Source organism: Berghia stephanieae, chromosome 12 (assembly GCF_034508935.2).
Source record: "Berghia stephanieae isolate SIO BIC M18660-M18661 chromosome 12, UCSD_Bste_1.3, whole genome shotgun sequence".
NCBI lineage: Eukaryota > Metazoa > Mollusca > Gastropoda > Nudibranchia > Aeolidiidae > Berghia > Berghia stephanieae.
In genome coordinates, this window is record NC_088371.1 from 29,730,524 (window position 1) to 29,746,003 (window position 15,480).

Consider the following 15,480-nt stretch of genomic DNA (forward strand, 5'->3'; position numbering starts at 1 on the left):
GGTCTTATGAAAAGAAATGATAATAAATTAATAGAATGAAAGCATGGAAAGCATGTCAAGCAAATGTTCACATTGAATTTATTTTATTACATGATTATTTATTCAATACCTTGAAAGATAGTGTTTGATTTGTCATGAAAAATCTAAACAATAATTTAAGTATTAAAATGAACTTATTCAATTCCAAGATACTACATATCGATTAGATACTTATTTAGTTCATATTAGTTCGATATACGGCTAGTATCAATAAGTGCCCTTTTCCTTGCCAGATGAGTCGTGTAAAGTGTACCAAATTATTATTGCAGCTTCAACTTTTACTGAACTTGTACTAGTCAGATTCTTTAATTGACTTTTGTATATTTTGCCTACAAATACTTTACCATTATATATGAGATCTTGGGAGAAATGCTTGATAAGAAATGGGAATAAAAATGTCACTGTTATTCCCTTACAGTGATTGTGCCCCTACTTTATCCAGATTGGAGCGCAAGACCTCTCAAACGAGTGGGTTATCGTGCTGTTTTGTAGTCATCTAATAAATAGAGGTGCCAAAATGAGTCAATAAAATGGAGATAACGAAAAAGGGAATAAATCTGACTCATGAATGAACAACACAAAACAAATGACGTTTATGTCCTTGGCCTTTTTCAAGTAAACACAAAATGTAGTCATTTGTAGTCATCCCAGCGACGAGTTCAAAAATGTTGCTTATCGCTTCAAAACGGTATTATACCTGGATGAATCTTATGCCTGAAAGGTTTTAAAGTTAAAATAAACCAAGATATGCAAATTCAGTTTTTTCTTTCTTTCAGAAAGTATATTCGTTCTCTCCAATGAAGCTAAAAAACTTGACTCATAGTTCCGAGTAGAGTTTCAACTTTTGGCATTGAGTTCATTCTGACATAGTACCGACTCATCATCATCATCATTGCCTTTTTCACCCTGGGTCAGGGTATAGGCCACAGACAAACAGTTTCCATCCTTCTCTATCCTGAGCCAACTTTTTTATCTCATTCCAGGTCTTACCACTTCTCTGTATATCAGCTTCTTTAATTCTTCTCCATGTTCCTCGTGGCCTTCCCCTTGATCTTCTGCCCTGAGGGTTCCAGTCCAATACTTTCTTTGTTATAGTTGAGTCATTCTTTCTAAGCGTGTGTCCAATCCATCTCCATCGTCTTCTTCCTATATCCTCTCCCACTGGTTTCTGTTGTGTTCTTTTCCATACTTCTTCATTTTTTATTCTATCCATCCATTTTATTCTGAGTAGCTTACGCATGCACCTGTTTACGAAAATCTGTACCCTCCTTATACATGCCTGTGATGCGTTCCAAGTTTCACATCCATACAGTAGGACAGACTTCACGTTTGAGTTGAAAAGTCTTAGCTTTAGTTGAAGGGAGATATCTTTAGTTCTCCAAACTCTGTTCAAAGATGTGAATGCAGCCTGTGCCTTTCCTATTCGTGCTTTCACCTCTGCTTCCGTGCCTCCATCCTTGTCAATTATACTTCCGAGATAGCAGAAAGTGTCTATATCTTCGAGTTCCTGATCTTTAACTTTGATCTGCTCCCTTTGATGCGTACCTATCCTCAAGACCTTTGACTTTGCAGGGTGAATTCTTAGACCAATTGATTCCGACAGGCTGTTTATAATTGTGGTTTTTTCTTGCATCTGGTCCTGGGTGTGGGACAAAAGAGCCAGATCATCTGCAAAATCCAGATCATCCAACTGTGTCCAGGGGGTCCACTGTATCCCATTTCTTCTCCCTTTGGAGGTTTCCTTCATTAGCCAATCAATGGCAAGGATGAACAGGAATGGAGAGAGCAAGCATCCCTGCTTGACACCAGTCTTAATTTCAAAGCTGTCAGTAAGCTGATCTTCATGTACAACCCTGCAACTTGATCCTTCATACATTTCCTTAATGAGGTTTACTATCTTTTCAGGGAGTCCATAATGTGCCAGAATTTTCCACAATGTTGCTCTGTCAATACTGTCGAAAGCCTTCTCGTAATCCAGAAAGTTGACAATAAGAGGAGAGTTCCATTCTATAGACTGTTCCACTATGACTCGCAGAGAGGCAATCTGGTCGGTGGTTGAACGGTTTTTTCGAAAACCTGCCTGTTCGTCCCGCAGTTTAGCATCTGTTGCATTCTTAATTCTCTCTAAAATAATACGGTTGAAAACCTTTCCTGGGATAGAAAGAAGAGTGATGCCTCGATAATTATTACAATTACTGAGGTCCCCTTTCTTTGGAAGCTTGATAAGATGTCCTTCCTTCCAATCCTTTGGGAATATCCCGTCATTCCAGATTCTCTCAAATAGTGGGTGCAGGGCCTCAGCATTTCTTTCCGCATCAACTTTTAGAGCCTCCGGTGGAATCTGGTCTGGTCCAGCAGCTTTCCCCCTTTTCATCTTGTTAATGGCACCCACAATCTCTGCTATCGATGGTGGATCACAGCTAATTGGTAGCTCATTCCTTGCAGGCAAAATTTCTGGCTGGTTGTCTGGTGGTGGTCTGTTCAGAAGGCAGTTGAAATGTTCCCTCCATCGTTCAGATTGAGCCTCTTTTCCAAAAATAGTTTTCCCATCTTTGTCTTTGACTGGTACCTCTGGTTTCCCATATTTTCCAGCAAGTGTCTTGGTAGTTTGATAAAGGATCCTCATGTGTCCTCCAGTCGCTGCTGCTTCTGCTTTCTCTGCAAGTCTGTTCATGAATGCTTCCTTGTCTTTCTTCACAGATCTTTTGACTTCCTTAGCTATGGCTCGATACTGCTCTTGTGCATCCAGTCTTGAAGCCCTTGTTCGGCTTGCATTCACTTGTTCCTTCCTTGTTCTCCTCTTTTCAATAAGGTCCAAGGTGGTTGGACTTATCCATTCTTTATGTTCTGATTTCTTTACCCCCAATACCTCGTGGCAAGTTGTTATGTAGACTTCCTTGATCTTTGCCCAATGTGACTCTACATCTATGTCCTCCTCGAGCTCAGTAAGAGGTTGGAATCTATTACTCAATTGTAGTTTGAATTCCTCATTCTTTTCCCCATCAAGTGCATTCACCTCGAATTTTCTTCTTGTATGTGATCTGGCCCCGTGTTTTCTGAGTCGGAGCTTAAGCTTTGCCAATAGCAGGTGGTGGTCTGATCCAACATCTGCCCCTCTCCGTACTGTCACATCTTCCAATGAACGTCTGAATCTACGAGAGATACAAAAATGATCAATCTGATTCTCTGTCATACCATCTGGTGAGACCCAAGTTGCTTTGTGGATCCTCTTATGGGGGAACACTGATCCTCCAATCACCAAACTGTTGAATGCACAGAAATTTGCAAATCTCTCACCATTATCATTCATTTCTCCCATGCCATGACGTCCCATGATACCTTCATAGCCTACGTTATCCTGTCCCACTTTTGCATTAGCATCTCCCATCAATATGTTGATGTCTTTCCTTGGCAACTTGTCAATGACTTGTTGTAGCAGACCATAAAATGTATCTTTGTCCTCATCTGTTGCATCATTTGTTGGGGCATAGATCTGTACAATGTTCATGCTGATCTTCTTACTCCGTGTTGTAAAGGACGCCATGATGATCCTTTCTCCGCATTGTTCCCATCCTCTCAGTGACTTCTGGGCAAACTTGCTTAGAATTATTCCTACTCCCTGTGTATGAATCCCGTCCCCTCTCCCTGAATATAAAATCTTCTCCCCAGACTTGAGGTGTTTCTGTCCGGATTGTATCCAGTGGGTTTCGCTTACTCCAAGTATATGCAGCCTGTATCTTCTCATCTCAGTCACAACTTGAGAGCTTTTTCCTGCTTCATACATGGTGCGAACGTTCCACGACGCAATTCGAAGCTGCTTGTTTGGCGAAGACGTCATCGGGTCAGCAGAGTCCTTTCGGCTTTGTCTGTTGTCCTTCATAAATTCTGATATTCCAGAAACTCTTCGGTCGCCCAAGCTAAAAAAAGGATTTGGTTTGTCTGTCTGTGTTTCTGTAACGGTTAGAGTTTAACGGAAAGGGGTGTTAACCCTTTGCCAACCCCCAACCTGGAGGACCAGGTGACTCAAAGATGGAGGAATCACACACCATTAGTCGCCTTTTACGACACGCTGGCTTGGCGTTGGGCTATTCTTGACCCTCTCAGTTGAGGGACCCCGGACACCACACGGGGTTAGTACCGACTCAAGTCACCAATAAAATTAACACAGCCGAAGTGTTGGTAATTTTTTTTTTTTTTTTTCTTTTTTTTTTTTTTTTTTTTTTTGGTAACTTCAGAATAACGTTTTAAAATCTTATAAATGCATGAAATAGATAAGATGCTAAATGGACAACCGAAAAAAAATTGTATGGGGAAAAAAAAAAACAAACTTTGAAAACGCGTATCCTATTTGTGTGAATTGAATATTTTAATTCATTTCTGACCAAAACGTTGGACTATATGTAGTATGCGCTAGGACTTCATATACTCTATAGATGTCACTGAGTATGCGCCATACCGCCTAAGTGATATTTATGCAGGAAGTAAATGTTAGAGATTAACTTTTTTTTTTTAAAATGAAACTTGGGATTTGTTGATTTAATTTGTTTTATTGGTGAAAATATAAACTTATCTAAATAATTTTATCAAATCCATCAGCCCAACATTTATATTTCTAATAATTTTACTTTAAACTTAATTTATATTCCTGTAAAATTATATATTGCATATGGTTGATAATGAATAATTTTCAGGGCCAAAAGAAAGACGAGAATTTATCAAGAAAAAAGACAACAAAATGTCTTGACACAAGCAGCGGCATTTAGGTTCTACTTCTAACAGAACCAACGAATAAAAAAGCCTACTCTACATAATTTAAATCATGCGGCAAGTTTCAAATTAATTTGAATTTACATTATGTTATGTCAAAGTAGAGGTTCTTGAATGTGTTTCATTTGTGATGATTGAATTTGCATTCTTTTCCCTTCCCTCAGTATAGATAGTTTGAAGTTGACGCCACTCAGGTTATTGTTATTGTTTTCTGCCATCCGCTTTTATGAGTAATCCTCAGGCATCCAAGTCACGGACGTCATGGAATTGGAGCATGGACCAGTTGGTCAGACAGTCCCCAAGTCCCTCCACTCCAAAAATTCAGGTATTATAAATGTTTCTTTTTCCATATATTGTTATCTGTATACATATATGTGAAAATATTAACATATTTTTACGGTCTATATTGTTATTTACGTATTAGATATTTAATTCCCAATATTTTCAAGTAATTGACATTGAATACTTTTTATATAATTGATACATTGTATCTGTGCATATTATACGTTGACATTGAATACTTTTTATATAATTGATACATTGTATCTGTGCATATTATACGTTGACATTGAATACTTTTTATATAATTGATACATTGTATCTGTGCATATTATACGTTGACACAGAGCATTTAAAGGATTTAGAACCTATTAGTACTTAAACGATACGGTACGATATTAATTGATGTTCTCTTTCAATTTCCTTTTTTTTTTTCATCTGCAGTTATTCTCCTGTGAAGACAGAATTCCAAGGATCCTGCCTAATTCGAGATATTCTTCCAAGCATGGGCCAGCACGTGTAATGCAGTGCTTGGCGAAGGAAGCCCAGCTTTGTTTTTGAGGGACAATCCCGCTGATAAGGTGGGGTCATAGTAGTATAAATAGAAAGATAGGCCCATCCCATTCTAACGCTTACCAAATCTCGTCACTTCACTGCACGTGTCTGCCATCGACGATAAGACTCTCACTTTCGGGAATTCCCGTTGTTAGTTATTGCCGCTTACCGTATTTCTTTTGTTTTTGCGTTCGTTTACCCCGTGTTTTATTTATCATTCGTGCAATCCTTCATTTAATATAATTAATCTTAAGTGTCTGTGCATCGCCACAAAGGAATTTTTTCCAGCGTAAAAATAGCGGCGGCCTCAAAATACATCGACATGTCCAAGAAATTATACAGACATGTGAAAATATATTCCGGACGATCATGCCCAGTCCAACAGCAATGACCACTCTATCGTTAAACAGCTTCGTGGACTTGCACATGCAAACGATAGTACTGACAAGTTACAGTCAATGCACACGAGCCTTTTTCCATCACTGAAATACCATTTCTTTACCATATCAAGATGCGACCCTGAAGGCCGCCAAACTGTTCCATCAAAGGAAAATATGTACTGTTGGGCCGGACATCAAAGGGGATGAAATTAAATACGATCATTCTCTTCAGCGGTCAATAGACCTCACAAAATCAATGAATAGGAACCATAATCATAAATGCTGTCGGACACAAATATAATTGATACGTGTGCGTTTTATTCGTAGTGAACATTATATCAACTTGTAATCGTTTTCTGTATGAGGAATAATATCTTTTGTTTCCCATTGTGTTTTCATTTACTTTAGCTATAAATGTTGGCTATCATCAACCGTCATTGCTGATCTTTTGTTTGTGTCAAGGATTGTCAATTTGCCCAGCGCCAGTTTGAAGGATAGATAGTGTTAATATCAAGTTAACGATTACGTTCCCAACCTACAACGATGGACGAAAGACGAGGAAGCAGACGAAGAACTGTCCTCAGTCTTAGGACAGATCTTCGGTTTCTTCTTCGTCGTTCGTCAATCTTTGTTAACTTGCTACTTTCACGATTCGTACTTCAAACTAACACCGACAAATACGCTTCAACAGTCGTGACGTCACTTCCCTTGTAATGACACATGGTAACTTAGTAACTGCTCTAAACTATCGTCACAATGGCGGACGCCCTTATGAAATATTTCTCCGACGAGCATAAAAGTGTATATGCAGAGGAGAAAAACATCAGAAATATGATTATGCTTTGACTTTTATACAATCTGATCACATGACGTATGACAAGTTCTAGCCAGCACGAAGAAAAGAAGTACCGACTTTATTTGTTTAGACCCACGCTGCTCGCCGTTGCTGGGCGACGTGACATCAGACTATTGAATCCAATTAACAATCCTTGACACAAACAAAAGATCAAAACAGTTGGCAATGATTCAAGAGGCTGTTGCCGATGAACGTTCTCCCGCGCTTAAGGGACAGAACTAGAATTTCAAATTTCTGCTCATTTTTATTTTAAAATCACTTTTTAAGCAATTTTTTAAACTCCAACCTAACAAGTTCCGGTTTGGTAACAAATTTTATCACAATTAAGTCATCACAGAAGTAATTTAAAATGACTTCTTTAGCAACTTTTTGACTCCAACCTTGCATGTTCTGGTTTGGCAACAAATTTTATCCTAATTTAGTTATCGCGGAAGTGTTTTATTTTTTGGCAACACCGATCGATTCCTTCGAGTTGCCAGATTGGTTTGCTGTCCCCGTAGAACTCGTCGTGTAGACGGATGTCATGTCTTCCTCGGAGAGGGCGATGCCCAGCATAATCTTCAGCTCTCTCCGAAATCGTCTCCCCATCATGCAGTAGAGAAAGAAGTTCAAGGACGAATTGAGCACGTATCCGGCTTTTGTGATATTTACTGCGATGACCCGGAGGTAGGGGTCAACCTGGTAGTATTGGGAGCAATAGAAAAATAAGATTAGCACGAAGTTTAAAAACAAACAAACAAGCAAACAAACAAAACAACTTGAGCTTTTATAGTGCGCCATATCAACTTAATACAAGAGGTCCCTGACTAACTGCAACATGTAACATGTATACCGAGACATGACGCGTGTCAGGCGATAATATTACCTTTTTTCCGACAAAGACAACGCTGTTAACGGCTAGGTACTCATTTTTCGGTGAGAGAATGTGAATAAAGAGCCCTTTTTAAGGACTCAACTATGCGCCGACCAAGGCTCAAACTCAGGACCTTCCGATCCGAAAGCGACTGTCATACCACTAGACCACATAGTCGCACATGAGTTACAGGTCTAGTAACCCAAATTGTTAGTTGTATTGTTAAAATACACTCTCAAACCAACGCCAAATATTGTTCATTTACAATCTATTAATAGATCAAGCCGACGTGCTCATATTGACAGGTCTGATAACCTTATGGACTCATTATGCGGCTATGTGGTCTTGGGGTATGACACTCGCTTTCGGATCGGAAGGTCCTGGGTTCGAGCCTCTCTCGGCGCATAGTTGAGCCTTTGGAGAAGGCTCTTTACTCATATTCTCTCACCGTACTCAAGTGTAAAATGAGTACCTGGCCGTTAACAGCGTTGTCTCTGTCCGAAAAAAATTGTAATATCGCCTAACAGGAGTAATGTCCGTCCTAAATTTAAATGTTAAATGTTGCTGTTGGCCAGGGACTCTTTGTAAAGCGCTTTGAGAACGTTTAGTGGATATTCTCTCTCTCTCTCTCTCTCTCTCTCTCTCTCTCTCTCTCTCTCTCTCTCTCTCTCTCTCTCTCTCTCTCTGTGTGTGTGTGTGTGTGTGTGTGTGTGTGTGGCATATCACTTGGACGTAGCCTCCCACACAGTCCTTCGGAAGAAGTCTCTGTCTTGTGCCCATCTGCCACATTCCGTCACGCCGTTGTTGAGCCATTCCTGTATATCCTGTTGCCATCTTCTTTGTGGTCTTCCTCTGCCTCTTTTGCCCTCCGCCATGCCCTCCAGTACAATAGTGGATAGTACGCGATTAAAAAAAAGATCAATTTTTTAAAAGCTCAATTGTTGTAATGGAATCTCAAAAAATGACGCTAAAATTTGTCCATTACAACAATAATAAACTAGGTCCATAAGCGTGTTCAGATGTCAGACCTGTATATAAGTAACGTTGGATCAAGCCCTTAATTCCGTTCGATTATCCGACCTGCATGTAAAAAAGTATGTAGGATTAACATGTTACCAATTATACTTCCTTTTTCTTTTATTTTTTTCTCATGGTGAATTAAAATCATTTCGTGCTAAAATCTTAAAACAAAAAGAAAAAAAAAATATATATACCCCCACACTGCCGGTGATGATGATAATGATGATGATGATGATGATGATGATGATGATGGTGGTGATGATGATGATGATGGTGATGATGGTGATGATGATGATGATGGTGGTGATGATGATGATGATGATGATGATGATGATGATGGTGATGATGGTGATGATGATGATGATGATGATGATGATGATGATGATGATGATGATGATGATGATGATAACGATCAGACACAACCTACCCCAGCCTCATGTATAATGACAGCAATCTGAATTAGACAGTAGGGCCCCATCACACTTAAATATGTGAACGTCACGGCCAGCAAGAGACGGGTGATTTGCCATTCGGTCTTCTTGGCCTTCAAGGAGGCGTCGGAGGATTTCTTGTCTACCATGAGGCGATTGGAAGAGGCGATCTGTGGGGGGAGGAGGGGGGGGGAGAAGGGGGGAGGGGGGGGGGAGGGGGGGGGGATAAACACCCAAAGGAGAAAGTGCCTTGTCTCAGATCGTCTTGATCTAAACTTAAACCTGAGCATTTGTATAGATAGTATGCGCTTGGCCAAGAAGCTCACAACATTGCCATCTGGACGTATAACGGACCAACACACAAAACTATGTGTAACCATGAACGTTTATAGTCTGGTAAAACAGTTTAGTGAGAATTACTCACAAACGCGGATGGCAAAAAACAATAACAAAGACCTGAGTGGCGTTAACTTCGATCTATCTATAGGGCAATATCCACTGTTAATATTGTAGTATAATTATCATTTTTTAAAAAGCAAATCTTTTACAATATTATATATTGTTACAAATATACAATTCTCTCTCCATTTCATGTTAAAAATTAATAAAAGGAGATAAGATAAGATATACTTTATTGATCCTTAACGGAAATAGGGTTCAACAGTCGTGACGTCACTTCCCTCGTAATGACGCACAGTAACTTAGTAACTGGTTCTAAACTATCGGAGCAATGGCGGATGCTCTTATGAAATACTTCTACGACGAGCATAAAAGTGTATCTAGAGTAGAAAAACATTATAAATTTGATCGTGTTTTGACTTTTATACATTCTGATCACATGACATGTGAAAAGTTCCAGCCAGCATGAAGAATAAAAAGTACCGATTTTCTTTGTTTAGAACTAAGCTGCTGGTTGCTGGGCGTACGTGACATCAGACTATTAAATCCTAATTCAACAGAATTAATTAAAATAAAGACCTAAACAACAAGCAACAATCTATAAATGGTATTTAAATTACTTCTTTTAAAACATTATTTTAAAAAAGTCAAGATAGACAACTCCACGAATAAAACGAGCAAACTATGTTACACACCTTGGATATGATCTTGTAATTGAAGATGAGTACACAAAACCATGGCACAGCAATCAGAGTGACACACGAAATGTAAAGAGAAAGATAGATAGATAGATAGATAGATAGATAGATAGATAGATAGATAGATAGATAGATAGATAGATAGATAGATAGATAGATAAATAGATAGATAGATAGATAGATAGGTAGATAGGTAGATAGGTAGATAGATAGATAGATAGAGAGGGAGAGAGAGAAGGGGAGAGAGAGGGAGGGAGGGAGGGAGATAGATAGAGAGAGAGAGAGAGAGTGAGAGAGAGAGAGAGAGAGAGAGAGAGAGAGAGAGAGAGAGAGAGAGAGAGAGAGAGAGAGAGAGAGAGAGAGAGAGAGAGAGAGAGAGAGAGAGAAAACTCCACGATTAAAACGAGTAAAATTTGATACACACCTTGGATACGATTTTGTAATTGAAGAAGAGCACAGAAAACCATGGCACAGCAATTAGACTGATGCACGAAATGTATAAATCATAGATTAACACACTCAGACCTGTGCCAAAGTCAGTGCGTTTGAGGACCGGGCCTGCGATGACGTCATTTCCGTGTGGATCGTGTGGGGCCACGGCGTAGATCAGGAAGTGTGGTATGTTGCCGATCAGACTGGAGATGACGATGATGACGATGCCGACTCTGGCTTGTTTCTCACCACAAAGACTCTGTGAATTCATGGTTTTCTTTGATCGTTTTCCATAGGTTTAAAAGGACTATCGTATCGTATTTTCCTATCCTTTAAGAGCTTTCAGAAACTTTAAATGTGAATTCATGGTTTTGTTTGATCGTTTTCCATAGGTTTAAAAGGACTATCTTCCTATCCTTTAAGATCTAATAGGCTTAAAGAACCATTAACTCTCTCTTTAATAGCTTTTTTCAGGATTTTCCCCAAAACTTCACCCCCCCCCCCCCCACACACACACACCTAACACAAAAATAGATTTTTTATCACTCAAACACAATAGCAGTAAAGTTCTTGCGATACATAATTTTTTTTTAGTAAAACATGCTCTAAATCACACTGTTAATTTTCTTTAAATTTTATGATGTACAAAAAAAAATTGAATAAGAAAAATGTTGGTTGTATCGTAACGGATATGACGATTTCCCTGGGGTTGGTAAGGAGTGGGTTAAATATAACTTTCATGAGCTCAATTTTTAGGTCTCTGGTTCGAGTTCCACTCTGGGAGAGCGCAAAGTTGAGTCATTAAAAACATTCTTTACTCACATGTGTAAAATGAGTAGCTGGCCCTCATCACTGTTTACTCTAGGTTTATCTTTTCTTTAAAATTGCAATACCGTCTCACAGGCGTTGTACCTTGTCCTGCATGCTATACTTTTAAAATTTTGAGCTTTTACATAGCGCAATATCAACTAAACGTGCTCAAAGCACTTCACAAGGGGTCCCTAACCAACAACAACACTTAACAGGTAGAGATATGACGCCAATTAGGCAATGTTTCAATTTTTACGACAGAGACAAACCTGTAAACGGCTCGGTATTCTGTTTAAACCTGAGCACGGGGAGAAAATGTGAGTAAAGTGCCTTTTCCAAAGACTCAACTATGCGCCGATTCGAAGGAGAGTGTCATACCACAAGACCACATAGTTAAATGCTGCTGTTGTCTTGGGACCCATAGCAAAGCGCTTTGAGCTCATAGTTTAATGAACATAGAGAAATATGAAAGTTTATTTTTCTCTTACCCTGGCATGCGTAGCCCAGCACACCATGATGTAACGTTCGACAGTGATGGCCAGGGTAATCCAAACACTGCAATGGACGAAGAAATGGTAGAAGGGCAACCCCACGTAACTGAAGAAGGTTGCATACACCACGTTTTGGTCAAGAGACGGCGCCCATGTCCTGGTTGATAGAGTCAGCATCCACATCAGGAGGACTCCAAAGTCAGATACAGCCTGTCATTCAACAATATAGATATTTTTTAAAATGAGCTTTTCTTTTATATAGAGCAATATCCACAAAACGTGCTCAAAGGGTTTTACAAGGGGGGCCTGGCCAACAGCAATAAACTTAACATATAGGACGGGACATGACTCCTTTTAGGCGATATTATAATTTTTTTCGGACAGAGACAACGCTGTTAACGCCCAGGTATTCATTGTACATCTGAGTACTGTGAGAGAATGTGAATAAAGAGCCTTTTCCAAGGGCTCAAATATGCGCCGAGCGAGGCTCGAACCTAGGACCTTCCGATCCGAAAGCGAATGCCATTCCACAAGACCACATAGCGCAAAAAAAAAAAAAGATAAATAAATAAAAGATATATAAGTTATAAAGAATAAAAACCCAGATTGATAAAAATTTTTGTTGTTGAGGTCTCTTATAAGTACGGCTATGTGCTATTGTGCACTCGTCTTTGGATCGGAAGGTCCTGAGTTCGAGTCCGCTTCTAAAAGAGGAGGAGGGTGAGGATGCGATGGAGGAGGAGGCGGATGAAGAAGGAGAAGACTAAAAAGAGGACATTTAAAGGACGAATAGAAATATTAGGAGTATAAGGGACGAGGAGGAGGGAGGAAAAGGGTAGGGGGGGGAGGGGGGGGGGGGGAGAGAAAAAAGGAAGAGGCTGACGAAGAAAAGTAAGACAAAATCATTTTATTCTCTCCTTGTTTCATCACGTAGAATACATATGAAATATACTGTAAGAACCAATAACTAGAGGTGTCTAAATGAGTCAATAAAATAGAGATAAAGATAAAGGGAGTCAATCTGATCTATGAACAAGGGAACAACACAACACAAACGACGTTTCGGCCCTTTATCTTTATCACTTTATCTCCATACTGTAAGAAGACCTACCTGAGCTGATAGAAATCTTCCCGTGGAGCTTCTAAGTGCCGGCCTGTTCCACGTGACAACAGCCAGGACATTTCCCACCATGCCCAGGATACAAAAGATTGGCGTGAAGGCCCCATAGACAACGTATTTGATGGACTGGACGGTGACACGGAACCCCTCGTCTGTGGAAGTCGTTGTTGTTGTTGTTGTGGTCGTAGTGGAGAGGATTTGGGTCCAGTTTAGAAGAACGTCTAGGGTTTCTTGTTGCTCTTGGAGAAGAGTTATTTCTTGTGTTAGAGTTGAAGGGTGAGTCATGGTGACGGCCGATGCTGCCTTTTACTAATAACTCTGTTCTTGTTTTTTTTAAAATGTTTTTATTTCTGTTGTTACTAAATTGATATTCCTTGTTTCAATGCTGTGAATAAATCAAATGAATGTGACCCACCTTCACTAACAGGTATTATTTGTATGTCTACAGGATTCAGAAAATTGAGTTCGCGGGTCTAAATTGGGGCCATCTCACAGTGCACACATTTCCAGGTCTGATTGCCGAACGTAATTATGGGCCTGTTTTAAAATGTTGCAATGGACAATATTTTGCGTTAGTTTGAGAATATTTCCATTACAACAATGCCCAGGATACAAAAGATTGGCGTGAACAAATTGGGTTATCAGACCTGCAAATAAGTAAACGTCGAGTCTGCCGCTTGAAAACGGTACTATGTCGAAATGATTTAGATGCTGAGTCTCATAGTGTGTTGCACGAGAGCCGAGACAGTCCTTGGAGTTTTGTGAGAACTCTACGATTAGAGAGTTAGAGCGAATAGGGTTTTAGAAATATACGATCGTGCATCAAGCAAGTATTGCAGGTAATGGGCGATTTCAATAAAAAATAACCTTAACTCGCTTTCAAGTCGGAAAGTCCTGGGTTCGAGCCTCGCTCGGCGCATAGTTGAGTCTTCGAAAAGGCTTTTTACTCACATGATGTCAACAGGAATCACCAATGTTGTCCAAGTGAGCAAATTGGGGGTTAATAATCTTGCCCAAGGACAAAAAAAAAAGGAAGTGCCTAAAGCGCGGCTCGAATCCGGGACCTTCCGGCCACAGTGCAATACCTTAACCACTCGGCCACTTCGCACATTTTGTAAAAAAAAAAATGGTATCCCGAAAACAATAACTGGAACAGAATACATAAGTTACCCATCATCTCAAATCGTTTATTGTGTCGGGATCGACGTGCACTTATTTGTAGGTCTGATAACCCAATTCGTTATGGGCTCATTGTTGAAATGGAAATCTCAAACAAAAAATGACGCAACAGATTGTCCATTAAAATGTTAGAATAGGCCCATAAGTGGGTTCGGATGTCAGACCTGCATATGTGTACACGTCGGTTGGAATGGTTTAGATGCTAAAAATTAAATGTTTAGTTTTAAAACATACCAAAAAAAGGCATGGGCAGTGTATTCAAGTTTGCAACTTTGATAACTCGGATGTAGTTGTGTATGTTTTGGATTTAACATTGAAGTAATGGACACTATTTTGCATTGATGTGAAAAAAAGAGCTTTTATAGAAGGCAATATCCACTAAACGTGCTCAAAGCGCTTTACAAGGGGTCCCTGGCCAACAGCAATATTTAACGTGTAGGACGGGACATGACTTCTGTAAGGCGGTGTTACGATTTTTTCGGACAGAGACAACGCTGTTAACGGCCAGGTACTCATTTTACACCTGAACGGTGAGATAATGTGAGTGAAAAGCCTTCTCCAAGGACTCAACTATGCACCGACCGAGGCTCGAACCTAGGACCTTCCGATCCGAAAGCGAGTGTCAAACCACAAGACCACATAGCCGATGTGACTATTTCCATTTAGCCAAAAACAATTCTGGCGATCAGACCTGCAAAATAACGGACCATAGCAGTCGGATCAGAAGACGTAAATAAGTAGCACATATTATATAGAGAGATGAAATCTCCATGCAAGATGCAAACAGTTACCTGACATAGAGTATTTCAAAATGGCTTTAAAAGTACAGTATTTCTGAAAATAGAAAACTATTCGTGTAATAAAAACCAATACCAGCCTTTCTATTTATCTATCATTAGAGACGAATCAAAATAAACGTACAATCATATCAACAAAATTGGCAAGTTTAAATGCGAAATTAAGGGGCTATAACTCTAAGTCTTTAGATGGCGTCTTCAATCATCTCTGTCGCTGAAATCAAATAAATTGCTTATCGATACTTGATATCGATTTTTAGTCTGATAATTCAAATCCAGTTGTTAAGTAAGAACGTAATGCGGAATCGATATAATTGTATTTTGAGTAGTATCGACCTCGAACCTCCTTAGCCGTACATTGACAAAACAGCTTG

At 39.6% G+C, this 15,480-nt stretch overlaps 1 protein-coding gene and 1 long non-coding RNA gene across 3 annotated transcripts in view; one reads left to right on the forward strand and one right to left on the reverse strand.

Annotated features, from left to right (window-relative positions):
* The window catches only part of LOC144958158 (uncharacterized), an 8,518-nt gene extending 2,297 nt beyond the window's left edge, over nt 1–6,221 (forward strand). Inside the window, exons 2-3 of the long non-coding RNA XR_013642372.1 lie at nt 5,038–5,131; nt 5,530–6,221. This is a non-coding gene — a long non-coding RNA (uncharacterized LOC144958158). The remainder of the gene's footprint in view (nt 1–5,037; nt 5,132–5,529) is intronic.
* Nucleotides 6,222–6,318: 97 nt separating this feature from the next.
* On the reverse strand, nt 6,319–15,230 carry LOC144958156 (FMRFamide receptor-like). 2 transcript variants are annotated; one of them, XM_078889917.1, is made up of 6 exons: nt 15,101–15,230; nt 13,122–13,515; nt 12,008–12,220; nt 10,702–10,968; nt 9,177–9,350; nt 6,319–7,554 (listed from the first exon to the last, which is right to left on the reverse strand). In XM_078889917.1, the coding sequence occupies exons 2-6, from the start codon at nt 13,413–13,415 to the stop codon at nt 7,315–7,317; spliced, it is 1,188 nt and encodes a 395-aa protein (XP_078746043.1). In that variant the 5' UTR covers nt 13,416–13,515; nt 15,101–15,230; the 3' UTR covers nt 6,319–7,314. The 2 variants fall into 2 exon arrangements, with proteins under 2 accessions (XP_078746043.1, XP_078746042.1); XM_078889916.1 differs by having other exon boundaries at nt 15,001–15,105.
* Nucleotides 15,231–15,480: the final 250 nt, after the last annotated feature.

Excerpts from the sequence above, each read along its gene's own strand:
- LOC144958156 (XM_078889917.1), bottom strand. The coding sequence starts at position 13,415 with ATGACTCACCCTTCAACTCTAACACAAGAAATAACTCTTCTCCAAGAG. Across the intron at positions 10,969-12,007 it reads GCTGGGCTACGCATGCCAGG|AGTCTTTGTGGTGAGAAACA; the intron begins GTAAGAGAAAAA and ends ATGAATTCACAG. Across the intron at positions 9,351-10,701 it reads ATTACAAAATCGTATCCAAG|ATCGCCTCTTCCAATCGCCT; the intron begins GTGTGTATCAAA and ends CTCCCCCCACAG.